Raw genomic sequence first — 27128 nt, 5'->3', positions numbered from 1 at the left:
ATGTTGCTCTTAAAATTCTTTGAGCGTAGGAGATCTTTTCTTGCTTACCTGCTAGTCTTGTGGTGTGCTTGCCTTGTCCTAGTATCATTTAGCTCTAGCTTTCATTCACCTATTTGCCCTATTTTGGGTATGGATTATATGGCTGTGAAATAGTGCCTTCTTGTTCTTTGTATTGCACCATTTCAGGCCAGTTAATGCTGATTTTCAAAACAAAGAATAATCTTTGAGTAGTCAGAGCTTTTACTGCCAGGTCTATTGGGGTTGTTTTAATGAAGTTACTAATCAACAGTGTTTTTTTTTTTAAAAAAATGAACCGTCTTTAGGGTTCATCAGAACATTTTTTTTCCCCAATGTCTTTCTCTTCTTAACTTTTATAGCTAATTTGAATAGTTCTTAAAAAGAAAGAGAGAAAGAAAATCTCTGAAGAGGCTTATTCCTTGTACAGCTGAAAGTCACTAATATTTCCTGTCCTTGTTTCAACTTCCTGTTGCCAGGAAAGGGTAGCTGAGAGTGGTTTCCTGACTTCTGGGAAGGGAGAACTTCTTGTTTTCACCATTCTGCTCTTAGGCCCTCACCTCCCAGTGGAAGAATAACAGCTATGCACAAGAGAATGCTTTTGGGAACCTTTGGCTTCTGGAAGCACAGTTTGAGGAAGAAAAGTCAATTTCAGTTACAGTTGGTGTAATGTTTAATTGTGGGAATAGGGGTGGGGAGCACAGGAGTTTTGTAATATTTAGGTTAGAACTAAAATTGTTTTAAAGAAAAAAAGACAACATTTTCTTTATTTCTCAAACTAATATTAATTTTTTTAAAGATAGGAGGCCTAGCTCTATAATTCCGCCTATGAACTTGAAAATTTTAAAATTATTCAGTTTAAAAGCCCTGTAGTCCTTTCTGAACAATATATCATCAAATGTCTGAGTTCTTGGTTCTTTGAAATTAACTCACACGCCCAAAAGGCTATATGGGATCCAAAAACTGTATCAGACTTTCCGCATCCCTTTGAGTATCTGGTGAGTTGTGGAGACAATAAAGACGGTGGGATAGTGGAAGACTGTGTAAAATGTGGGGGCCAAAAAGGATTTTCACAGGAGAATCCAACAGAAATAGGGTTCAGCTGGGACCTGCTGTAGGATTCATACAGGAGCAAGAAGGCCTTTCCAGGCCTGATAAACTGCATGAGCTGGGGAAGGGATAAACCTAACCTGTGGGAGGAGTCAAGCATTAGTGCTGAGGAGTCTACAGAAAAGATTAGGAAGCAAGAGGACAGACTGGAGGCAGGCTTGAATAATGTGGTAAATTTGGATTTAATCCTCTGGGCAGTGGGTAAAGGTTTTTGAAACAGAGTAGCATGGTAAGATTGGGGATTTCAAAGGAGCAGTCCATCAGAGCTATGAAAGAATGTTCAGCAACACTTCTCTGGTGGGAAATTCAGTTCCTAACTTCACATTTCCCAAGCATGGAAGGAGACAAGTTTTTCAAAATAGCTATGTTGTCCAAATCAAATCAGTGGTTCCTTGAGACTGCTTATTTGTGTACCATGGTGTATTTGGGTCTTTGGAGGTCTATGAGATGGTAACACCTAGTGTTACCAAGGAAGCAGTCCATAGAACCAGATATATTTTATTGAGAAAATTAGATTGCCAGCTTTTTGAGATGACCAAAAGAGCAACTGCCAAAAGTAGTATTTTGCCTATAAAATAAATTTAAAAATTCAAAATTTTTTCTATAATGTGAAATAAAGTTCTATTTGAGTAGAGGGAAGGAAACCAATCTATTAGTTTTACTTACAAGAAACATAATTTTGATTCTGAAGGTATATTTGGGAGCTGAAAGTATTCAGTAAGCATAAATCATTATTTCTTATATGCAAATGTTTATCTGTATGTTTTGCACAATCCCCCCTAAACATTTAGTTTTTTAATTATAATAGCAGTGCTTACATTTTTAGGAGGTGATTAAACAGAAAAACCTGAAGTTCTCTTAAATAAGTGGTTGGGCAACCCTGTTGGATCCCTCTTGCCAAGGGGGAGCTCTGTCTCTTTTTGTCTCACTTGAATAAATCCTACTGTCTTACACTAAAAAGAAAAAAAAAAAAAGGGGGGTTATTGTATTTCTCCTGAGGATTTATACATCATGGGCCTACATTACTACTATTTTATCTATGAAAAATTTAAATTGTGGCTCTTCTTTGGTTGTTCATACTTTGCTACTTAAATGGCAAAGAAATTGAACTTGAGTGTGCCTTTCTCTGCATAGCTTTATAACATTTAAAAAATTTTTATTTTTGTTTATTATCACTATTTTTGATACTGGGATTAAACCCTGGGGTGCTCAACCACTGAGCTGCATCTCCAGTACTTTTATTTTTTGTTTTGAGATAGTGTTTTGCTAAATTGCCAAGGCTGGCTTTGAATTTGAGATCCTCCTATTTCAGCCTCCCTAGTCACTGGATTACGTGTGGAGCACCTTGTCCAACTATAACATGGTTTTTAAAAAGGATTTTAGGAAATTACATAGGATGTCAATTTTTAAATTCAAGTACATATTTCTTTCTATAGTAGAACACGATCAGGTTCTTTTGTTTGCATGTTGTGCTAGAGGAATGTAAGACATTCCTTGAAGGATAGGGCAGTTGGGAAGATCCTTCAAATCAAGCAGACTTATGTATTTAAGAAAGCTTAAGAGACATTTTGAAGCCTAGAGCTTCAACTTAACTGGTAATAGTCTACAGTGTTTCCTAAGCACTCATGATTGATTTCTTTTTAAGTGGTGTTTATTGAGCATGGAGAGGATCATTAAACACTTCGTACAATGTGAAGAATGGACAGTAGTAAATGAATTTACTAAACCAACCTCCTTTCCTTCCTCTCTCTGTTGCTGAATATTTACTACATACAAAAGACTGCTGCCTCAGTTGCCTTCACTATCCAGTCTTAATCAGAAATTCAGAAGCTCTTACTACGGCTATTTCCTTGGAGATTACTGTAGTTAAGAGTATCTTCTTGTGATTTAGTTCACCAAATTCTTTCTTTTTTTTTTTTTGGCAACGAGGATTGAATACAGGGGTACTTTACCACTGAGCCACATTCCCAGCCCTTTTTTAAATTTTTTTTGGTAGTTTTAGATGGACAGAATGCCTTTATTTTATTTGTTTATTTTTATGTGGTGCTGAGGATCGAACCCAGTGCCTCATGCACTCGTGCCGCTCTCTGCCGCTGAGCTACAGCCCCAGCTCTCCCAGTCCTCTTTATGTTTTATTTTGAGACAAGGCCTTGGTAAGTTGCTGAGCCTTGTTTTGAACTTGCAATTCTCCTGCCTCAGGCTTCAGAGTCCCTGGGATTATAGGCATGAGCTGCTGTGCCTGGCTTAAGTCACCAAGTTTGAAAAACAAACTTATAATGAGGAAGTTTCCTTTGTTTAGATTCTACCTTTTCTAGCCTGTAGCCACGCTTTTCACCAACATGCTTGGAAGCTCATCCCTTTGTGACCAGTTCCCTTCTGAAAGCCTCTCAACTCTGTCCTCTCCCTATTGTCTTTCTCCTGTCCCTAATATCTTCTTTAATTTTATTTCTAAATAATCATCTTCTCCCTTTCTCAGTTGTAACCCAGTTCTTGCAAGTCCCTAAATGTTGACATGTCCCTTCCCTTCAGATAATTCACTGACATGCTTTCCCCATTGTGTTCTTGTGCTCCACTTCGTCATTTTTCATGCTCATTCTGCTATTTTCATTTTATCTGAAAAGAATGATGGATCCTCTGTTATGGGACCCTTTACTCATTTAAAGCAGTTTCTAAATCACTGAGTGTAATTGGTTTTCCTGTGACTTTCCAAGTTGACTGTCACTTCTTCCTGCTTTGTGTTTGAAAAATCTCACGAGGTGTACATCTCTTGAGGGGGAGAGGGTGGTACTATTTTTCAGGACTCAGTGTGGCAGGAATCTGATTAAACCTAACACCTAGGTTTACCCTAATCCAAGAATTCTCAGATGCCACTTACCATCATGGTTTTAAGAGAAAAAAAAAAAAACAAACGAAGAAGAATAAAAGGAAGATAATGATGGTACGTAGTATGGGGCTTGGCTGCTCTTTAGCCAGATGTATCTGCTTGTCTATATAAATGATATTGTCAACCATAGGAAATTTGGTTAAATATGAGTGATTAAATCAGCAGTCGAAACCTTATCACTCATCATCCTATCCCACCTCCCTAGGTACCCATAGCCAGCACTGGATCATGGGGCCATGTCCCAAACAGTGGCTCCACATCCGCTCACCCTCTGCTTCCTAACCAGTTTTTAATTTCTTTGGCTTCTAACCTCTTCCCTCCCTTCTTTTTTATTTTTATGTCTGTTTCTTTATCCTAGCACCTGATGCTATTCCCCTGGTGCTGACTTTGGGCACGTTTCTCTGCTCTGGTGTGTGTGTATTTCATGGACACTGGCTGACAACTCTTCTTACTAGGTGCCGGTGGTGCTTCAGGTGCCATTCTGATTCTTCGCCACATGATAAGAAGTGCCTGCAGGTTTTCACTGGCACCTGAGGAAGAAAGCGGGACAGATGCCTTGTAATTTCCTACCACCCCCACTTCTAGTTGAAAGTAGGTTCTTGCTTCATATGACAACTAATTATTTTTGATATCTCAGAGTCTGCTGACACATTTTACTTTAAGAAGATATGCACTGTGCATTTTAAAAGCAGTGATAACTTTTTCTAGTCTTAGGAATTCATTCCTTTTATGTCAGAAAACCAAAGGAACTTGATATATTCTGACAAGTTTCATTCATTTTCGAAGTCTCCCCCCACCAGAAGGATCAGTGTTCATGATATTGTTTCAGTTAGGAGATGAAGTGCTTTTCTTTTTATCTGAGTCATTTGAGTTTTACATAAGGTCTGTTTAAGTCCCATTCTTTTTAAAAATTTGAACTTGGAAGCTACCTCCATTCTGAAGTTTTCCCATCAGCTTGGGCTCAGTGTCTCCTGTGTGTTCCCAGACACCCCACACTTACCCCATTGTGTCATCATGAGTTCATTTTATAATTACCTGTTCCTTGTATGTTTCCCCACTTAGTTGTGAACTCTTTGCTATCACAGACATTCTCTTGTCTTGTGCGTGGCACCCAGGAAGCATTGTCTGGATATGAACAAATGAAGAAATGCAAATTTTGCTAGATAACAATTTAATTTACTTCTTTATTTCGAAAATATTTTATTTCTACAGTCCATTTCTGATTAGATTCCAAATAATAGGAACAGAAGCTTGGAAATAAATCTTGGTAGATTCGGGGTTTGGGCTGCTAAAACAAATCTTTTGTTTTATTGCCAGATTTTAACATTTGTAGTCCTCTATTCCTCACCTAAAAGTCATTCAACTTCTTGTAAGAATGCACATTTGAAAGAGGTAAGGGCCAGACTTGTGGACACATTGGTTTGTACTCATTGTACTACACTCAGTGGCACACACTGATAAGATTGGTCAGATGTCTGTCATCTTTGAGTACTATTTTAAAATACATTATTGCCCGAAGGAAACAATTAGGAGTGTGAAGAGAGAACCCACAGAATGGGAGCAAATCTTTGCTAGCTGCTCCTCTGACAGAGGATTAATATCTAGAATATATAAAGAACTCAAAAAACTTTACATCAAAAACTCAAACAACCCAATTAATAAATGAGTACATGAATTAAACAGATACCTCTGTTTAAATAAGAAATATGAAATATATGAAAAATGTTCAACCTCATTAGCAATTGGGAAATTCATATCAAAACTATACTGAGATTTCATCTCATACAGTCAGAGAGGCAGTCATCAAGAATACAAATAATAAATGCTGGAGAGGATGTGGAAAAAAAGGAACACTTTTACACTGTTGGTGGGATTGTAAATTAGTATAACCATTATGGAAATTAGTATGGAAGGTACTTATCCTGAAGAATCAAAGTCATTTTACTACAGTGATACGTGCATACCCATGTGTATAACAACACAATTCACAATGGCCAAACTATGGAACCAGCCTAGGCGTTCATTGGATGAATGGATGGATGTATAACCAATGTGATCTTGCAATTTGTACACGTGGAAAAATGAGAATTCATACCCTATTTGAATCAAATGTATGATATGTCAAGATCCTTGTATTGTCTTGAGCAACTAATTAAAAAAAAAAAGAAAATGTGGAATATATACACAATGGAGTTTTACTGAGCCAAAGAAAAATGAAATTATGTTATTTGAGCAAAATAAGTTAAACTCTGGTCAGGGGTCATATATTTTCTCGTATATGTGGAAGCTAGACAGGAGAAAAGAAAAAAAAGTTGGAGCTTATGAAAATCAAAGTGAGATCAGTAGCAGAAAGGTGCCAAGGGGTGGGAGGTGGGGAGGGAAGGGGGAAGCGCTGGGGTGGGAGGTGGGGAGGGAAGGGGGAAGTGCTGGGGAGTATGATTGGCCAAATTATATTGTCATATTATATGCACATATGAATATGTAACAACAAATCTGATCATTATGTACAACTGTAATGCACCAATAAAAGTGGGGGGGGAAGTATGAAACAAAAAAAGAAATCTTTTTAGGGGGGATAAAATATGTTATTGCTGGAGATAAAAAGATGAAAAACTGAACACTAAAACTAAGTATGTCCTTGACTTGTAATGTGGCCCTTAGACTCCTTGGGACCTAACCCAGGGCGTGACTGGATATAATTTTGGTGATGATTTACCTTATTAGTTAGCTAATATCACCTAATAAGCCAGTAAGGTCAGGCTAATTATGTGACAGCAGGTGTTTTGCTAGAAAGATTAGATCAATGAGTAATAGTAATTGAAGCTGAGTAATTAATTGTGTGATTTTTGAGATATTCAACTGTAATTCCCCTTACATTTCATCCTGAAAGGAGAGCAGTAGAAGGGATTATCAACAAAAGGAATGTGCACATAAAAATGCACTTGATTCATTTTTGAGTTGTGTCTAGACCCCTGATCACCAGAAAACCCTGGCTGGTCCCATTCTAGAGAGACTGTGTAACTTCCCACCTTCCTTCCCTGCCACCTTCTCTCTCCTCACTCTTCTTGGTCTGCAATTCCCCTGCTGTGCTTTGTCTTAACAGCACTTAACTGTTCTCTTCTTCTGTGTTTGGAATCCCTTAATCCTTGATCCAGCTAACACTTTGTTTTTAGAACTCAACTTAAATAGTAGCTACTGGAAGCTTTTCTGACCCCTAGTCTGATTTAGCTGCTCCCCCTTTCTCATAGCATCTTTATTGTATCGCTTTCCACTTTAGCCAGTAATGTCAGTCCTTTTTGCTGGTTGCCTAAAGGGCAGGGATGGTTTGGAGGTGCTTTGTTGAATGAATATATAAATATTTGATTTTTCTAAATATTCTGTAGAGGTAGCACTAAAAGTCCATTGGAATTGACCCTTTTATTAGCTATATATAGAACTTAAAAAATAGTTTCTAATATATAGCATGTCAAAAACCAAATTGTGATATTTTAAATTTATAATTTCTATTCCCTGTTTTACTCAAGCTTTAATAAATCTTAAAACAACCCAACTTCAGCTGTTTTTATGTAGTGTGAAGAGACTCTGGAGTGGGTTCTCTGGATTTGAATGCTAATATTTTAGCATTTTTGTTTTGTTTTGTGTGTTGTGGATTGAGCCCAGGACCTTATACATGTTAGGCAAGTGCTTTACCATTCTTAGCCTTAGGTTATTCTTCTTTAACCTTGGTTTCCCCAGCTACATATTTTGGGGGTCAAAATAAAAATAATGCCTACCATATAACACTGTGGTGGAAACAACTGAAAAACATATAAGCAGTCGAAGGTTTTGCATAGTCCACTCCTGAAAATGCTGCTGACGTTCTCATTCTCATTGTTTGTGAACCCATGGAATTTATAGAATGTAGAGTGGTTTTTTGTTCTCTGAGCTGATGGTAGACTTTGTTAGTTCTCCGTTTGATCTAGAGGAATTCCAAGTTAATGACATTGTACCTCCTTTTTTGACTTTGATATGGGACCTGCTTGATGTCTCATGCAGCATCGTGAGCCATGAAATCAGCACCGCCGTACTTCAATCTAAATGGCAAAGCAGCTTAGAGATGATGAGGCCCTGGAAGGCAGTCATCACTGCTGCTGTGGTACTCGTTTGTCTCCTAGTTTTTCCTGGGCTAGAGGGAGAATAGATGTTAGTTTGCTTTCCAGAAAGTTTCACTGTGAGCCCCATGGGTAGGGCGTAGCGCCAGCACCTTGCCAGGGTAATTTTTCTTGGTCAGGAGTAAGCCACCTGAGAAAATAAAGTCTGAAATAAAATGAGTGAGGAAATAAGACAAAGTCAGAATTATAGTTTTAAGAAGCATGGCGCACCTAATAGGTCCAGCCCACACAGGAATTGGAGCTGAAAAACTAAAAAATGGCTCTGGTTCTTTATTTAAGGGGGTATATCAAAGGCAGGGATAAGGTTTCAGGGTGGAATCTTGCTTCATGATGTCTTTTTCAGTTAACAGGTTGATTGGCATTTTGGCAGGCTTCACTCATCTCTGAAAGGCTGTGTGGCTACAGTAGGTCACCCCATCTCCCATGCTGTGTAGGACCTGGCAGAGCTAAATAGGACTCACATGTATCTGGGCAATCTTACCAGCAGGATTGCTGCTGGAAGTTCCCAAATACCAGATTTTCCTATTCAATGGGCTTCCATGCCAATTTGGTCCACACATAGTCCACGGGTGACTTTTGACATATGGGAACAAGTTTGTGAGCAGTATGGTCAGGTGGAAAATTGAAGGACATGTGTAACCTCATGTGAAAATGTTGCTTGTAAGGTACTAGGGAGTTACCGAAGGAAACTTCTGGAAATAGGCAGGATTATTAGAGGGGGGCCCAGTGTGAGATGTGTACTCTATATATACAGAGAAGTTCAGTGCTTGGATATTTGGGGTATGGAAAAGATGTTTACATCCACCACTCCTGTTTCATTCATGACATGACTATCAGCAAGGCAGGATTTAGGCTTTGAGATCTTCTTGTTCTAGAATAAATGTCAGCAGTATTTTTTCCAAAAAAAATATTCTGTGACATTCTTAGTTTCTTGGCGAAGTCTTATCTAGCACCACATATAGCATGTACAAAGTGCTCCCACAAGTTTTTAAGGGAATTAAAGTAGATGTTTTAAAATTGTAGGTATGATTTGGTGGTTGAATAATGGTTTGTTTTGAGGTAACAAAATACTTTTTAATTTTGTATGTGGTGTGGTAGTGTATTTTGGTTTTGAGGAATGAGACATTTTGCATTGGTAAAATGTTCTAAGTTAAGCTTAAAATGCCCAAGTGCCTTTTAAGCAGCATATGTAACAGAATGTAATTTTACCTTTGTTTGATGACCCAGGGTCATTTCCAATATCTTTTTTTATTTTTTGGAGGCGGTGGGGGGTGTTGATTCAATTTAGTTTTTAACCTTTTTTTATTAAAAATTTTTTTTGCTCATTTGTTTACATAGTATTTGAATAAATCTTGAATGTGTTTTGAAGAACATTTTAATTATGGATAATTTCAAATAAAATAATCAGACAGTAGTACAATGAACTCAGAAATTCCATCATGTAGACCAGTGACCATCAACAACAATCAGCCTTAATGTCAGACTGCCATCTCCTGCTTCAGCTGGTAGTCTGCTGTTTAAACTTCCTCTCCTTTTACACAGTTCATTGGTGGTTTGCTGCCAGAATTTCTTTTAGTTTAGAAATTGGTAATCAACTCTGGAAGATTTCTGGGTTAAACAAAAGCAAGATTCTGAGTGAGGGCCCAAGGTTTTTTGGGCCTTTATCACAACTATTTTTTTGTATTCCTCATGTTTAGGGATTCTGTTCTAAAGAATGGTTAAGTTAGTGTCAACTTCGAAAAGTGAGTTTTATTCTAATAGTTTTTCATAGGATGTTTAATACATTTATTATTAGAGGCATTTAAATTTTTTTCTCTCTGCTTTGTGAACAGTCAAAATTTGCTGTGTGATGTCACAATTGTGGCAGAAGACATGGAAATCTCTGCTCACAGAGTGGTGCTGGCCGCCTGTAGTCCGTATTTTCACGCCATGTTTACAGGTATGACATATTTTAGTTTTGGATTTTTTTAATGTATACAGTCTTGAGTTTTTCTTCCTGTTTTGTTATTAGCATTTTACTTTATGAAAAGAATTGAATTTGATTGGAAAAAAATGCACTTGCTTCATTCTAAATTCCTTCCCATTTTTGTTTTTCATTGTTGTGATCAGTAAACATGTATATACATATACTCACAGGTCTATGTCCAGCTTAATATTTGTGCATATTTGTTCACTTTGCTTTCCTAGTACTTATGACAGCTTTTTGCACTTGGGCAAAAAAGGCAATTTTTACTGTTTTACATTTTTTTTAAATGATTTTCACATTTGCTTCATTTATTAAAATGTTTAATGTCTTATTTGGAAATACAAGAAAACAGGGTGATTTATCTATAAGGTTACATTTTACTTTGGCATCTGTAAAAATATACAGCATTAATACTTTGGGAAAATAAGTGACTTATGCCTGTCATACTTAAAGCTATAACTTCTTTTTCTTTCTTTCCTTTTTTTATTTTCTTCTTCTTGGTACTGAGGATTTAACCCAGGGGTGCTTTGCAATGAATTAGCTATATCCCCAGTCTTTTATTTTTCATTTTGAGACTGGGTCTCACTAAGTTGCCACAGATCTTGCTAAATTGCTGACCATGGTCTCAAACTTGTGATCCTCCTATGTCACTGTCCTGAGTTACTAGGATTACAGGCATGTGCTAACATGCCTGGCTCATAAATTCATTTTTTAGAAAAGAAATTTAATTGTATAGTTCTTCCTTATTCATGTGGAATATCATCTAAGACCCCTAGTGGATGCCATAAGTTGTGGACAGTTCCAAACCCTACATGTTCTTTGTTTTTTTCCTGTACTTACATGTATACCATAAAGTTTAATTTATAAATTAGGCACAGTGAGAAAATAACAACAGTAATATTATTAACAGAACAATTACATTAACATAGAACAATTACATCAACAGACTATAATGAAATTTTCAGCTTCACTGCCTGAAATGCTTTAGGTCCATTATTAGGTAAAATAAGGGTTACTTGAAATAAGCACTGAGATACCGTGACAATTAATTTTGGTAATCCAGACAATTACTAGTGACTAATTGATGGGTAGCATATATATGTGGCTATAATGGATAAAAAGATGGTTCATGTCCCAGGTGGGACAGAGCAGGTAGCCCTGGATTTCAGCATGCTACTCAGAATGGTGCACAATTTAAAACTCATGAATCCCATTTCTAAAATTCTTCATTTAGTATTTCTAGGCTATGGTTGACTGTGTTTAACTGAAACCATAAAAAGTAAAACCTTTGATGGGGAAGATAACTGTACTGATGTATAAAGCAATGAAGTTATTTCTTTCATCAATGAATTTATAATCATTTTTGTATTGGTACACCAAACAAAATACAAATTTAAATAAAATGATGACAAAAGGCAAAAACAGAAAGCTATTTATACTTTCAAGACTGTTACATATTTCTTGTGCCTAACATATTACAGAATACTTCAAGGAATACAAAATCAATATGAATGTGCTTCCTGCCCCAGTAATAGTTGGGGAAATGTGATGTGCACATCTAAAATAGGTAATAGTGTGTACAGACTATGTTCCCACACCAGTGGCACAGGTGGTACGGACTGTGATGGGCAGCATTGAGAGAAGGGTTCTGATGTTTCACATACACAAAAGGTCAGTGCAGTACAGCTTTTTGTCTCTGTGACCAAAGCACCTAACAGGAACAATTTAAAGGAGGAATCTCAGTTCTTGGTTGGAGGACTTCATTGCTCTGGATCTGAGGTGAGGCAAAATGTTCTGGAGGAAGGGAATGATGGAGGAAGGCTGCTTAGCTCATGGCAACTAGGAGGTAGAGAGGTGGGTGAAAGGCGCCGGGGACAGGTATAGTTCCTAAGGCCACCCCTCCAGTTTCCTGCTTCCTTGAGCCCTGTACTACCTGCGTGCTGTTACCATGCAGTTGTCTATTCAAATTATTAATCCAGCAAATGGATTAACACCAGTGAGGTAATATCCTCATAATTCAGTCTTTTCACCTCAGAACATTACGGCAGTGTCTTGCACATGAGGTTTTTGGGGAGACATTCCAGATCCAAACTGTACGAAGGGCCATGTGGAAAGAATGGACTTAGGGAAAACTTTCCATGTGTCTTGGAAGTAGAGAGGAGGCTGGAGTCCCCCCCACTTTTCAGTCTTATGCAGTTTTGCTGTTCCTGAACAGAATTAAATAATCAGAAATGGATGAAAGACAGCAGAAGGGCTGTGAGCCAAGTTGAGGAAGTAATTTGAGAGGGCTCCTTCAGCTGAGGCTGATCTTACTACTAATGAACTAACTGAGCAAGGCAGAGTATTATGTCCCGTGGTTCACTTCAGTCTCTTGGTTTATATCTTATTTATTACTCCTGGACACTTTTCTAGAGTTTGTAAGAAGAGGCTCCAATCTAGAACATGTTGGCCTAATTTAGGAATTTCCTAATAAAGTGCCATCTGTATGAGGCTTTCCTTGTGGTTAAACTGCTATTGCTTCTGGCTTGTTGGAAGTGAGTTGAATGTCTCAATTGTGTTTTTTCCCCCAACTTTATTGAGGTGTAGTTTATATATTTATAAAAATTTGGCTGGGGATATAGCTCATTTGGTAGAGTGCTTTCCTCACTCTATAACACAAGGCCCTAGGTTCGATCCCCAGCACCAAAAGAAAACAACAACAACAACAACAACAAACTACTATAAAAATTTACCCATTTTGAGTGTACAATTCAATAATCATTTTTAGAACACTTTTCCCACATAGCATTTTTCTTATTTTTTTTTTTTAAATTTGTGCATCATAGTTATACATAGTAATGGCTTCATTTGGACAAAATCATACATGCAAGTAACTTTATTTCAAGCCCATTCCCCCCTTTGCTTTTCTTCCTCCCTCCCCTATTCTTCTTCCTCTACTCTATTAACCTTCCTCCTTCTACATATACATAAAAATGAAATTCCCTTTGTTATCTTTATATGAGCATATAACACGACTTTGTTAAATTCATTCCATCGATCCTCCCCTTTTCCTCCCTCCCTCCCTCTCCTTCTCCTACATCTGTGTTCCACTAATCTTCCCTTTATCTTTGATATCCCATTCCTCCCCCATTTTGCTCTAGCTTCTGCATATGATAGAAGCATTGGACCTTTGATTTTGTTTATTTCACATAGCATGATTTTCTCCATTTTCATCCATTTACTGACAAATGTCATTATTTTATTCTTCTTTATGGCTGATTAAAACTTCATTGTGTATGTATGCCACATTTCCCTGATCCATTCATCTATTGATGGGCATCCGGGTTGATTCATAATTTGTCTATTGTGAATTCTGCTGCTGTATCTCTAAGGTATTGCTGATATTAGATCTTTTGGGTAAACATCAAAGAGTGGAATAGTTGGGTTATGGGGTGATTCATTACTAGTTTTTTGAGGAGTCTCCACACTGTTTTCCATAGTGGTTGTACTAATTTGAAGTTGCACTAACAATGTAAAAATGTACCATTTCCCCCACATCCTCCTCAGCATTTATTATTGTTTGTGTTCTTGACAATTGCTATTCTGACTGGAGTGAGATACAATTTTGGTGTAGTTTTGATTTGCATTTCCCTGATTGCTAGAGATGCTAAACAGTTTTTCATGTATTTCTTGGCCATTAGTGTTTCTTCTTTTGAGAAGTTTCTGTTTAGTTCTTTTACCCATTTATTAATTGGGCTATTGCTTTTTTGGCATTGAATTTTTTGAGTTCTTTATATATTCTGGATAATAATTCCCCTGTCAGAGGAGTAGCTGGCAAAGATTTTCTCCTTTCTGGAGGCTGTCTCTTCACTCTCTTGTTTGCTTTGTTGGGCAAAAGCTTTTTAATTTGATGGCATCTCACTTATTGATTCTTGGTTTTATTTTTTGAGCATTAGGGGTCTTGTTGCAGAAGTTGGTGCCTGCATCTATACAATGGGGCATTGACCCTCTTCTTCTAGCAGTTGGAAGGTTTCTGGTCTAATATCTAAGTCTTTGATCCATTTTGATTTGACTTTTTTGCAGGGTGAAAGATAAAGGTCTGATTTCATTTTTCTAAGTAAGAACATCCAGTTTCCTCAGCATCATTTATTAAAAAGACTATCTTTTTTCTGGCGTATATTTTTGGCACCTTTGTCAAGTATCAGATGGCTGTATAAATTGGGTTTGTCTCTCTGTCTTCTATTTTATTATATTGAACTTCATGTCTGTTTTGATGCCAGGATCATGCTGTTTTTGCTACAGTAGCTCTGTAGTATGATTTGAGATATTGTGATGCCTCCTGCATTCCTTTTCTTGCTCAGTATTCACATAGCATTTTTGAGGTTCATCCATATGTTTCAAAGGAAAGTTTATTCCTTTTTAATTGTTAAATAGTATTTCACTTTATGAATATATCACATTTTGACTGTTAATTTATCGGTTCATGAACATTATGTTATTTCAGTCTTTGGCTATTAGGAATAATGCTATTGTGAACATTCATATGCAATTCCTTATTTCTTGGGAGTACATATATAGAAGTAGAGTTTCTGAGTTACATGGTCAATTTATATTTAGCGTTTTAAAAAACTGATAAGCTGCTGGGTGTGGTGGTGCATGCCTGTAATCCCAGAGACTGGGGAGACTGAGGCAGGAAGATCTCAAGTTCAAAACCAGCCTCAGCAACTTAGCAAGTTGTTAAGTAACTTAGTGAGACCCCATCTCAAAATAAAAAAATAAAAAAAGATCTGGGAATGTGGCTTAGTGTTAAAGTGCCCCAGGTTCAATCCCTGGTATCAAAACAAAACAAAACAAAACCTGCTAAGCTGTTTTCCAAAGTAGCTCTCCCATTTTATATTGCTATCAATAATGCATAGTTTCCCATTTCTTTACCTTCTTGCCAACATGTGTTATTGTCTGTCTTTTTAAATATATATATTTTTTATGTTTTATAGCCATTCTTGTGGGTGTGAAGTGGCATCTTATTGTAGTTTTAATTTGCATTTTCCTAATGACTAATGATGTTGAGCTCTTCAGCCGTAGGTGCTCTTATCCTTTTTCACAGTTTTTATACATTTTTCTTCTGTTTTTGAATCCACTATATAGTAAATAGTTTATAGAGATTAGTTAAAAATGATAAAAGATTTTTGCCAGAATGTGAACCCATTCTTTTTTTTTTTTTTTTTTTTTTTTTGTGGTACAGGGGATTGAACCCAGGGTGGCTTGACCACTGAGCCACATCCCCAGCCCTATTTTGTATTTTACTTAGAGACAGGTTCTCATGAGTTGCTTAGAATCATGCTTTTTTTTTTTTTTTTTTTTTTTTTTGCTGAGTCTGGCTTTGAACTTGCAATCCTTCTGTCTCAGCCATCTGAGCTGGGATTACAGGTGTGCTACATTGCACCCTTCCCCAGCCCCTTTTCATTTTTTATTTTGAGACTGGGGTCTCACAAAGTTGCTCAAGGTCTTGTTAAGTTGCTGAGGCTGGCCTTGAATTTTTGATCCTCCTGTCTCAGTCTCCCAAATTGCTGGGATTGCAGGTGTACACTGCTGTGCCCAGCCCATTATTTCTTTATCTGTTGTTCATGGTTTCAGCCTTGTTAAACTTTATTGTAAAAAATATAGTAAGGTCAAGAAGCAGACCTTTGGATGTTTCCATCCTGTTAAACACCATGTCTATTTATATTCTTTTATTCATGGCAAGGTTGTTTTCTGGTGACAAGCCTATTTGGAAATGAGGAATGTGCAGTTGTTCTTTCTTGGCCCTTATTTTTAATTTACCATAAACCATAGGTGAAATTTTCATTCAAATTAAATACCTAAAATAGAATTCTGTTACTCATTGTAGTTCCAAGTATTTGAGTAGAGAAGGGAGGTGAAAAATAATTCTATGATGTAGTCACAGTTTTACTTTGTGAAGTGTGAGCCTATTTAGAACAAGGCCGGGTTTAACCTTTACTTGAGAAAGAACACATGAAATTGGGTTCTTGTGTTTTTAGATTACTCGTTTGTTATAAAGGTGGTATTTAAAAGGCTGTTTATTTAGTGCCACAGGGCTAAAATTTCGGAAATCTGGTGGGAAATAGCAAAAGTTTTATTTCTATCATTTGTGTTTGTGTTTTTTGATTACTATTGTCACAATGAACATGATTCAGTAAGGTAAATTAGAATCGGAAAAGACAGGTGATTATTTGAATGATTAAGAAATGCAGTTTTTAAAAGTTGTATGTGTAGTCATGTTTGTCTAACATTTCTGCTTTTGTTCATCAAGAAGTATTTATTGAGCCTCTTCCATGTGCTAGACATTTTCCTAGGCTTTGGCGACCATAGAGATTTACAAAGCAGACAAATCCCTGTTCTCACTGTTCTACCCAGGGAGAGAAGGAAAGGTTAGAAAGTCAGTAAACTTGTACAGAAAAGATAACTTCTGATAGCGATGACGTCTGTGAAAAAAATTAAATAGGACATTGTACATAAAGAGCGTAGGTCAGAATGCTTCAGGCTGCAATAGAAAATACCAAACGGGTTTAGTAAGAAAGTTGCTGGGCACCAGGCCTGACTTGATCTGCAGCTTGATAATTTCCTTAGGAACCTGCTTCCTTCTCTACCCTGCTTTCCTCAACAGAGATACTATCCTAAGGTTTATTCTCCTTCTGAATGTAATAAGGTGCTTCCAAAAGTGAAATACCAACATTTTGAAGCAGAAGGAGGATTTTCCCTTCTCTTTTGAGGAGCTAGGAAACCTTTCCAGAAGCTCTCCAATCTAAACAGAATTGACTGGGGAATGTGGTTACCATGTTGGCCGTAGATCATTTGTGGAGTTTGGAGGTTGTGTAGCATGACCACCATAGAGAGTTCTGGGGCTTTGGGGCCACCTTGGCAGACTGAAATTACCTGTGTGCCAGTAGCTTCTTTGTAACCCAAGACCACAAAGAACAAAAGGGCAATAATGGTTAAATGACAAGTGGAAAACAATGGAAGAAAATTTATGTATTAAATATAGTTATCAATTTGTCTCTAATTTCTTAGGGATTCAGAATAGTCAAAGCTTCTATATTGTGTTTTTTTCCCCCAGTACTTTTTATTGGTAAACAATAATAAAAATTGGAATCAGAATTAGTTAATTAATTTACTTACTTATTTATTTATTTTTAGTGAATTAGATCTTAGGGTTTGTCCTCCTAAACCTATTCATTCACTTTCCATTTATCCTATCAGAATTGATAAATGAAGTTACCAGTTTGTTCAGAGTTTCAGTGTCCTGAAGATATATATCATATATATTGTATATATTACACATTAATACAATATGTTATCTTTTTATTATATGTTTTTATTTATTTACTTTTATATATTTTATTGCATATCTCTTATTATATATATTTATATATTATATATAGCATCTGTCTTTAAGCTTTTACAATTCAGAGAACTTCATTTTTTACGTAGAGATGACACAGTATTTGCTTGTGGAAGTGCTTAGTTCAGTTTGAAATGTAGAGTGAATTTTCAGTAATTATTTGTTCACTTAAATCCTTCATAGCTGGAGTACCCATGTTCAAGATTAATACTAACATGTGTTACTAATTATGTTAAGTAACTCGGCTGCTTTCTTCTTTTGTTTTGGTGGTACTGGTGACCAAATCTAGAGTTTTGTACATGCTGGGTAAATGCTCTACCACTGAGCTGTATTCCTAGAAAGATGCTACATTTTAAATTGGCACTTATTTTACTTTGCATTCATCTATTTACTCATTCATTCAACTAATATTTATTTGGTTACTGTATGTCAAGCACTGTCATAGCAAGCTCAAAAACCCAGGTGTGGAAAAGTAGGTAAAGAGTTGATTTTGAGAGAGTGGATTTGCATGAGAAACCCAACTGTATCTAGGATAAAGGCCTAACCTATCCATGGAGCACCCCCGATAAAGCTACCTGAAGAGGTTCTACCTAAATCTTGAAGAGTGTGTAGGGATTAACCTGGGGAAGGGGGCATGGCGGGAGAGCCACAGGAAAAAGCTCAACAAAGGTGAGAAATTGCTTGGTGTGTGTAGAAAACTACAAGCAATTCTTTATTCGTGTATTTTAAGTCTAAACAGGGAGAGAGACAGGGTTAGATAATGAATCAGGCTGGATATGGAAGGGGTTGGTGTGCTTGAATTGTGAGAAGTTGAAGGATTTTGAGTTGTGGTCAGATTTGTGGAGTTAGCCTAAGAAGCAGGAAAAGAAATGGGAGTGGTACTGTTGCAAGAGGTGATAGGACCCCAATGGCACAGTGGTAGAAGGGATGGAGAGAAGGTGGGGGGATTGGTTTCATATCCATCTGAGGCTTTGGTGATTGATGGGACTGGGAGGTAAGGAAGAGGGGAGAGTCAAGGATGAATCTTACTCAGGTTTCTAGCATAAGTATCCCTGTGGATATCCCAGTATATCTTCAGAGTTATCTAATTATGGGTTTGGAGATATGTGACCAAAACAGATAAACAAAAGCCTAATGTGTTGGGAGACTGCGAGAAGTTACAAATGGTACAGGAAAAACTGTGCACTATCATTAGCTTTTAAAAAATGCATTATCAAATATAAATCTCACAAAAACATACTGTTTAAAGATTTCCTCTATAAACAGCAAAGGGCAGTAACTAAGATACTATGTAACAATGACAATGAGAATTAGATATAAGTAGCTTTTACAATTCTCTTTAGTATGTGCTTTGATTCATAATTGTTAGAATTTTTAATTTACTAATGCAGTTAGTGGCAAGCTTTTTGCTTTTATTACTATTTTTTAAATTAATATGAAATAATAAAGATTAAGAAGTTTTAAAAGCACTATATAATTGAGATTGAATTTGTTGGAAGCAGATAAATTTTCAGAGGAAATAATTTAAAAAATGACACATAAGGAAATACGCAAACTAACAAAGTACATAGTATAGCTATACCTTAAAGTTCAAAATATTAAATTGCACATGGTGGTGCATGCTTGTAATTCCAGTGACTTGGAAAGCTGAGGCAGGAGGGTGGCTAGTTTGAGGGCAGCCTCAACAACTTAGTGAGAACTTGTCTCAAAATAAAAATGGTTGAGGATGTGGTTCAGTTTTAGAGCATTTCTGGGTTCAATCTGCAATACCCCCAAATCCATAATATTAAAAATTGTTTGGCAGGGGGCTGTTTTTTCAGTCACGTATGTAAATTAAAGTCAGCTTTTGTTTTGTCTAAGCTAAGTCATGCCTGAGAACTAGGTACATGGCTTTATGCTCAGATGGCTGCAGGCCCTGCAGGACGTTGCACATCACAGGGGCCCTGTAGATGAGGTAGTTAGACACAGCCTACTGTATACATTCAAGTGGGACTCACCATAGTGTCCTAACTTCAGATTATGCAAACCCCCTCTGTCCACAAAATATAAAATACAGGAAGGTGCCATATAAACAGATGAATTATTTTTCCATATTCCTCCATTCTCTTCTTTCTTTAAAGAGAAAGAAAAAGAATTTGCAGTTTCTTTTTTTCCCTGTTGTATAGGCCATGTGTTCCTTCTCATTAACAGCCTCCTTCCCTTGTAGTACAGATGAATGTTTTCCCCCTGGGAAGTAGCAGGGTAGTTTTCACAATATTTTGGCTTTAAGAGGAATAGCTTCTTTCTGAGATCTTGTCAGATAATCTCTGGGGAAGCATGCCGTTAAATGTACATCACGATTATTATTTCTTTCCTCTCAGGGTTTTTGTTTGCAAAGAATTTTGTGTAATTATGAAGTCCCATAGGTTTTTCTGATAGTTTATGATCACTGACAGCACACCACATCTGAAAAAGAAATGAATTTTCAAGAAATCTTAAAGTCACTATAATTTTTTAGTGGGAGAAAAATAGATTGAGGTCAGGGAAATCAATGGTGGCATGATTTTTTATGCCTTTAACTTTATTCATTCATTCATTTATTCATTTATTTATACATATGTACATACCAGTGATTGAATACAGGGGTGCTTAACTGCTGAGCCACATCCCCAGCCCTTTTTATTCTTTATTTGAGACAGGGTCTCACTAAGTTGCTTAGGACCTCGTTAAATTGCTGAGACTGGCTTTGAACTTGTGATCCTCCTGCTGAGTGGCTGGGATTAGAGGCATGCATCACCACACCCAGCTTCTTTAACTTTAAAACCTAGTAAATTCTAGAAGCAGATCTTTTTGCTGAGTGTGTCTCATGGCATTCAGAATTATTCTTGGATTGCCCTTTTAGTTTATGATTTGAAAATTTAAGATTTTCTTTCCTCCACATCCAATTGCTTGTGTCTTCTTATATGTTAGGCCATTTTGTTATATACCTTAGACCCTCAAACCTACTCCTATTTTCCTCAAGCCCCATTCGTTTAGAGCTCATCCATTCTCTGTTTTGCCTCTTGTTCTAATTCCTTATTTCTTTCCACAGTGGGTATTAGGAGGAAGTCTTGTGCCACTTTTTGTCAGGCAGTGTGGCAAAAGGGTACCTGAGTATGGTAATAAGTACTGGTATGGAAATGACCTCAGGATGAGGTTATTGCAAACAACAAACAGGAATTGAATGTGGGCTGGAAGATCTCTGTAACAAGCTTTTGCCATTGACTAATCTCAGCATCTTATGTAATTTGTTTTTTCCTTGTTTCCTGCATAAGGCTTCTGATCTCCCACTGAGGGTTGAGTCTCTGTGTCTGGTATAGGCCTCATAGGCTCCTGTCAGGCATCTGTTTGCTGCATGAATGAACTAACCAAGTGGGTCCTTTTCAGCAAGTGCTTATTGCCATTAGCCAAAGGAAATGACATTCTTCTTCTAGTAATGACTAGAAATTCATAAAATACACTGTTTAAAAGCATGGATAACATCAGATACTGATAATACAGCAACAGGTGTTGTAGTTTATGCAACTGGACACATGACATGTTCATTGTTGTGACACAGTTTTTCAGGTACAAGTGGGTAGCAGAAGTACATTTTGTGATTTGCCTCAGGTAAGCTTTTGGGAGAGTTAGGGGAGTGTTTTAGGGTAGCAAAATTGGCTGGTCATGTTGCTTTCCTAATACAGAGTGTGGCAAGAAGGTGGATCCGTCTGTCTTGGCACTGATATTTCCATAGCAGTGTCTGGCTTTACCATCACTTTACTTCTTCGTGTTTTAGGTGAGATGAGTGAGAGCCGAGCAAAGAGAGTTCGGATAAAAGAGGTGGACGGCTGGACCCTGAGGATGCTAATTGATTATGTTTACACTGCAGAAATTCAGGTTACAGAAGAAAATGTACAGGTAAGAGCGAACACTTTGCATCTTTTAGTTCTTTATACATGCAGTTTTTTAAATCAAAAAAGCATACCCACACAGTATATATTTTGTATCAAAGTAGCAGGATTTGTTGTTTAGATTGTAATTCTAAGGGACATTTGGAATGATTGCATCTTTTTAATAATGTTTGTGATTTCAGTATCTTTTGTATTCTTAAAGATTTGAGTTACAAATCCTTTAGTATTTGGAGTGTTGCTTGTTCTTTCATGAAAATACTGTCATATTCATTTATCACTACTGATTGATACTGCCGAGAATTTTTCTTTATTCCTTTGAAGGGTAATGTCTAGAAAGGATGTTTTTGACCGCCAGTGGTCTTTTTACTCTGTTTTGCCATTCTCTTTAAGTAATTCTGCAACTTAGCTAAAAATTGACACTGTATCTTTCTTTCTTAAAAAACATTATATATATTCCCCCCCCCCCCCCCCCAAATAATACAAATGGATGTGGAATAAAAAGTGAAATTTCCTCCTCGGATTTTTTGACCTATCCTATTCTACACATGTTGAGCTACTCTTCTTCCCCAGAGTGTAACTTCTGTTATCTGTAGGGATGAATCCTTTCAGACCATTTCCCATGCATTCATTCAAAGGTGTATGTGTGTGCGCACACACAGAGTTTTCTTTACGTGATAATTATGTTTCTTTTATACTTGGTCTATGGCTTGCTTTTTTAACTGAACAAAGTATTTCGGTCTTTAATATTATAATACCTGTAGGTTTGGATCATTCTTTTGGGTGGTAGCCCATATGGTGGTAGCATGTGTGATTTTTCACCTTTATAAAAATGCTATAGTGAATGGATGTTTTGATATTTGTATTCAAAAATTTCATAGGCTAAATTCCTTAAATTGGATACCAAATTGCCTTCAAAATATTTGTGTTTATTTATAGTCTTTTTAGTTGGAATACTGTGTTTTGAAGACAATAGAAAGAACTTAGAAGTAAATTCTTAAATAATTTGTAAATTCTGCTTGCACAAATAGGACTTCAGGGTTTAATCTTTTATCCCTTCTAGCTAATTGAAATATACTACAAAATATTTGTAGTTTGTGTTTGAACTTGCTAAGACATGCTGTGGTTTGTTAAATGTGAAATATGGGCAGGGATAATGTCTCCAGCTTGTCTCAGTAGCTGTTGCTTGGAAATCCTGTTTATGAGGTAAAGCATTTGAAAAACCTCCATGAATATTGGGGTGGTATATAAAGGTATATTAATCATATGCTAGGTGAATGTTGGTTAACATGATGAATGTTGGTTAGCATGGAAGAACATGTTGGGATGTGTCCTGAAATCGTAGTATTGACATGACAGCTCATTCTGGACTTTTTTATGTAGTCAAACTATTTGCTGGATTCTGGGGCATTGTTTTCAACAAGAATTTATCTTGGTTTCTTTTTTGCTTCTTCTTTATTGATTTTAGTGCATGCATGGCTCTCATTGTGTCCTATATCTATCTTCATCAAATGAATTACTGAGTTCTTTGATTCACATAATGGGCCACATGGGGGAAAATTGCTAAAGATGATTTAGGCCTAAGAGACCAAACTGTGAGTTCAGCCCTGAATGCTATTTGTAGTAGTTCTCACAATGGGGACATTGGCCTATTAGGAATTAGAAAACTCTCATGTTTCTTTTAATAACTATCACATTTCTATTCTGAAATATTAGTCACAGCCTTTCAGAAAACCTCTTGCCTTGCTAATTTGCCTTTTGTTTACATTGCTTAGCTCTTATAGAAATATATTCTAAGAGTTGCATTTGGCAGACTTGTTAAAAATTCTTAACATTTGTATAGTTTATTTTTTTAGAGGGGGAGGATTGTCTCTTAGCATAGGGATATCCGTATGTAAAGCCCTATTTTATAGTCCTTTGAAAAGCACTTGTTTCGGGAAAAGGCAGTTTAGAAATAAAACTGCTTAAAATAAGCTGCCCGTTCCATAACAAGTATTTTCCAATGAACTAAAAAAATGAAATTTTGCATATCAAGATATACCAAACTGCTCTTGCCTCTGTTTTATCTGTCTATACTTTGTTAAGTAATTCTTGTAAAGTGCCATACACTTTTTAAGTAAAGGAGCAGCATGGTAGAGTGAGTTATCTGGTGTTATTAAAATGTTAAGCTGAAGTTTTAAATGACTATGCCTTACAGTGGAACTGCTCTGAGTGTATTTCTTTAGAGTGTTGAAAGTGGGGACAGAATTTTCTGTAATTCAAATATTTATTGTTGTTGGTATATTTTCTCATTAGACCTAGAATAAAATCTTTTGCTAGGTGACCTACCTTTTTTTTGTTTTTAAGTTTCTGTTTTAATAATAAAGTGCAGTACATAAGGAAGCAAGTGTCTTTGGGATTTCCATGTTTTTCTGGAGAACTCATAGCACGATAGGATGCTGAGTTCCACCTGCCCAAGAGTTAGCACAGCACCATAACCCTTCTTTCTGTGATTCCTGGTTTTGTTCCCTTCTATGGCACCATATGATCTCCTTATTATACAGGTTTGAAACAACATCATAGCTGTTTGAAGTGAAGGCTGTTTACTTTGAGTCAGAGTGAGGGAATGAGTAATTTCAAAAATTAACTCCAACGAAGGAACAAGTGTTACTGTGTTATGTAAGCAATGAGGCTATTTCAGGTTTCTCTGATTTTGTGTGTGTGTTTCACTGATTTTTTTTTTTTTTTTTTTGCTAGGTTTTTAAAGTTTGGGTTTTGATTTTATTTATGGCAAAGTTGGATGATAATTTGAGCTAAACAAATTTATAGTAATTTAGTTTTTCTAAAGAGAGAAGAAAAACATTTTTATCATGACTATGCTTTTTTTTTTTTTAATATATATATCTTTTTAGTTGTAGTTGGACATTTATTTATTTATTTTTATGTGGTACTGAGGATTGAACCCAGTGCCTTGCACGTGCTAGACTAGTGCTTTACAGCTAAGCTACAACCCCGGCCCCCGTGACTATGCTTTTAATTCAACTTCCTTGTTGCTGCTGAGTAAATTAAAATTTAACAAACTCTAGAGTTTTCAAACAAACTTTATAAACTTTATATATCTGGGGAGTAGAGAAAATAAAGCTAAAGTGTACCATAAAGTAGGCTTTTGAACTTTTGGGAGTCATGGATGCCTTTGAAAAATCTGATGAAAAACTGTTGACCCTTTCCTAAGGAAATGGCATGTAAGCCTGTGTACACCAAGCTTTGCATATTTTCAGAGAATTTGTGTACCTTTGTTGCTCCTTCCTCATTGTTAGAATACCTGGCTTTGGCCTGGAGTGATGGTGCATACCTGTAATCCCAGTTTTTTGAGAGACTGAGGCAGGAGGATCACAAGTTCACGCCAACTTGGTCAACTTAGTGAGACCCTTTCTAAAAAAAAGGCTAGGGATGCAGTTCAGTGGTTTGTACCCCTGGGTACCACAAACAAAAATAAAAACAGACAGTACCATGATCCATCAATCCCAGTACCACGAATGAATGAACAAACACAAACCAGAAGCAAAAACTTGCCTTTAGATATAAAAAAATATAAATGTGTGTATGTGTATATATGAATATGTATTAAACAGAATTTTCAAATGTATATATCTTCAACTATTTGCTTGGCATTATGTGTGTGCATGTGTATCTCATTTGATGTTTTTTATGCCATGTAAGTTAGGTATTAACCCAATTTTAAATAGAAGAAATAGGCCTAGAAAGGTTAAGTATTTTTTCAACATCATAGCAGCTATGAAGTTGTTAACTAATTGATATTGCTTACAAATTTAAGAGATTTTGTGAATTGGAAGTATAAATACCTTTGTAATGGAAAAAATTTGTTCATTATTCAAAAGTTATTTGAACATTTTTGGAATATCTTTAGATCTTGAATTTTTTAAAGCATTTACTTCATTGCTAAATTTGTAGTTTTGTTACATACATTTTGACATCTCAGCTTTTGCATCGTTGTTTTGGCTTGCTAAAAATAGGCAAGAGTTTTTCACTTGATGTAAGTGTGAAAAACAAAGATAAGGATTTTAATAAACAGTGCCAATAGAAGAAGTGCTCTGATTTTCAAGTTAATATTATAAATGTTTGTCAAAAAGTACTGTCAATATTAATACATTTTCATTTCAGAAGAATTTAAGAAATATCAGATAATTTTGAATGAATGGCTTTGAACAGTTCATGAAACTTCTGTGTTGCACAAGTAAGAATTATTTGAGACAGAAGTATCTCATCTTTTTAGAAATGGAACAGAATTCAGATGAGTGTTTTATCATTATTGGTAACACACGCACTGAATTTTTAACAAAATTTCAGTACAGAAGAAAATTCAGCATAGGGTATCTCGTTTTATTGGTGTAAAACAGGTTGTTTTTGAAGTGCTAGAAGTGATGTTGTATAGTGTTTTATCCATGTAGTGTTCCTAAAAGGAGTATATTGCATAGAGGGTCTTACCTGGTAGCAGGCCCACTGGCATAATAAAAAAAAAAATTTAATTAAGCTGACTTAATCAATAAAAGACTATTAAGTGGAAAATCATTGAAAAAGAATATGTGCATATCCTAGATATTTTTTTAACCTAAGACATATAAATGTACAACTGTATATCAATCTTATTCTAAAACTAAGCACGATCAAGTGATTGGAGACATACATGTTCTTTCTTGCACAAACCAAACCATAATCTTGCATGAACTATAATTTTCCAGTTTTTGAAAAAATATAGCAAAAACTGAGACACTTGAAAAGAAACCTCAGTGCATTGTCATCTTTGAATTATATACTTTCTTTTTCATTCCTTCTACACCTACTTTGATACACAAATTATTTTTGTGCAGTCACAAGTCACTCTAAAGCAATCAGCTTAGTTTTCATAGAAACAACTCTTTTTCCATTCACATTTTATTGGATTACATATATTCATTTAAATTATGTAATTTTAATAACAAGTACAGTTGTCATAAATAGATGTGGGAGCAAATCCAGCATATATGTGTGTGTGTATGTGTGTGTGTGTGTGTGTGTGTGTGTGTTGGTAAAATACAGCTCACCTGGCAGAGCAAATATGTGCAAGTATATTACAGGATATGCTTTTCTGAGGTCATGGGAAGAGTTGGTTAATTAGGGACATGGATTAAGGGGAGGTTGGCAAAGGGTGCTTTTGCTGTGTGTATTTCTGTATTACATAGGTAAACACTGAAATGAAATTCCCATTAGATTTTTAAAAACCAGTCGTTTAAGATAACCTATCAGTTAAACAAATGTTGGTGTAGTATCTGCTTAAGTCTTGGTGCTACAAAAAATGAATAGGAACAGAGCGTAATGACTGAGTTTGGATCTTAGCTGTGGCATTTCAGTGACATGTAACCTTGCGCAAATTGGTTAACCTCCTTGACCATTTTTTCTTGTCTATAAAAGAAGGATAATGCTATTATTCCTTACATAAGAACTTGTGGAACATAATTATGAGATAACTGGTTTATGTAAAAGTGAGACATAGACCTCACCAAAAACCTGGTTGAGATTAGAATTTGAGCCAGAAATGAGTGGGACTAAGAATAGGAACACTGACCTAAGGGAACAAGCACTTAATAACCATTTTTAAAATTGAGGGTAGTATACAGTCCAAATTAAAATGTTCAAGAGTGAGTGACAAATTTAGTTCTGGGGGCATGGCAGTGGGAGTGTC

At 36.2% G+C, this 27128-nt stretch overlaps 1 protein-coding gene across 2 annotated transcripts in view; it reads left to right on the top strand.

The window, feature by feature from the left end:
• Positions 1-27128, top strand: part of Klhl2 (kelch like family member 2) — a 102825-nt gene that overhangs the window by 20599 nt on the left and 55098 nt on the right. For both annotated transcript variants that reach the window (XM_027927058.3, XM_027927057.3), the window contains exons 3-4: positions 9993-10099; positions 21298-21419. In XM_027927058.3, the coding sequence (XP_027782859.1) occupies positions 9993-10099; positions 21298-21419 (229 nt within the window). The remainder of the gene's footprint in view (positions 1-9992; positions 10100-21297; positions 21420-27128) is intronic.

The sequence above is a fragment of the Marmota flaviventris genome, chromosome 3 (assembly GCF_047511675.1).
Source record: "Marmota flaviventris isolate mMarFla1 chromosome 3, mMarFla1.hap1, whole genome shotgun sequence".
Taxonomy (NCBI): domain Eukaryota; kingdom Metazoa; phylum Chordata; class Mammalia; order Rodentia; family Sciuridae; genus Marmota; species Marmota flaviventris.
This window is presented reverse-complemented; position numbering and strand designations above follow the sequence as displayed.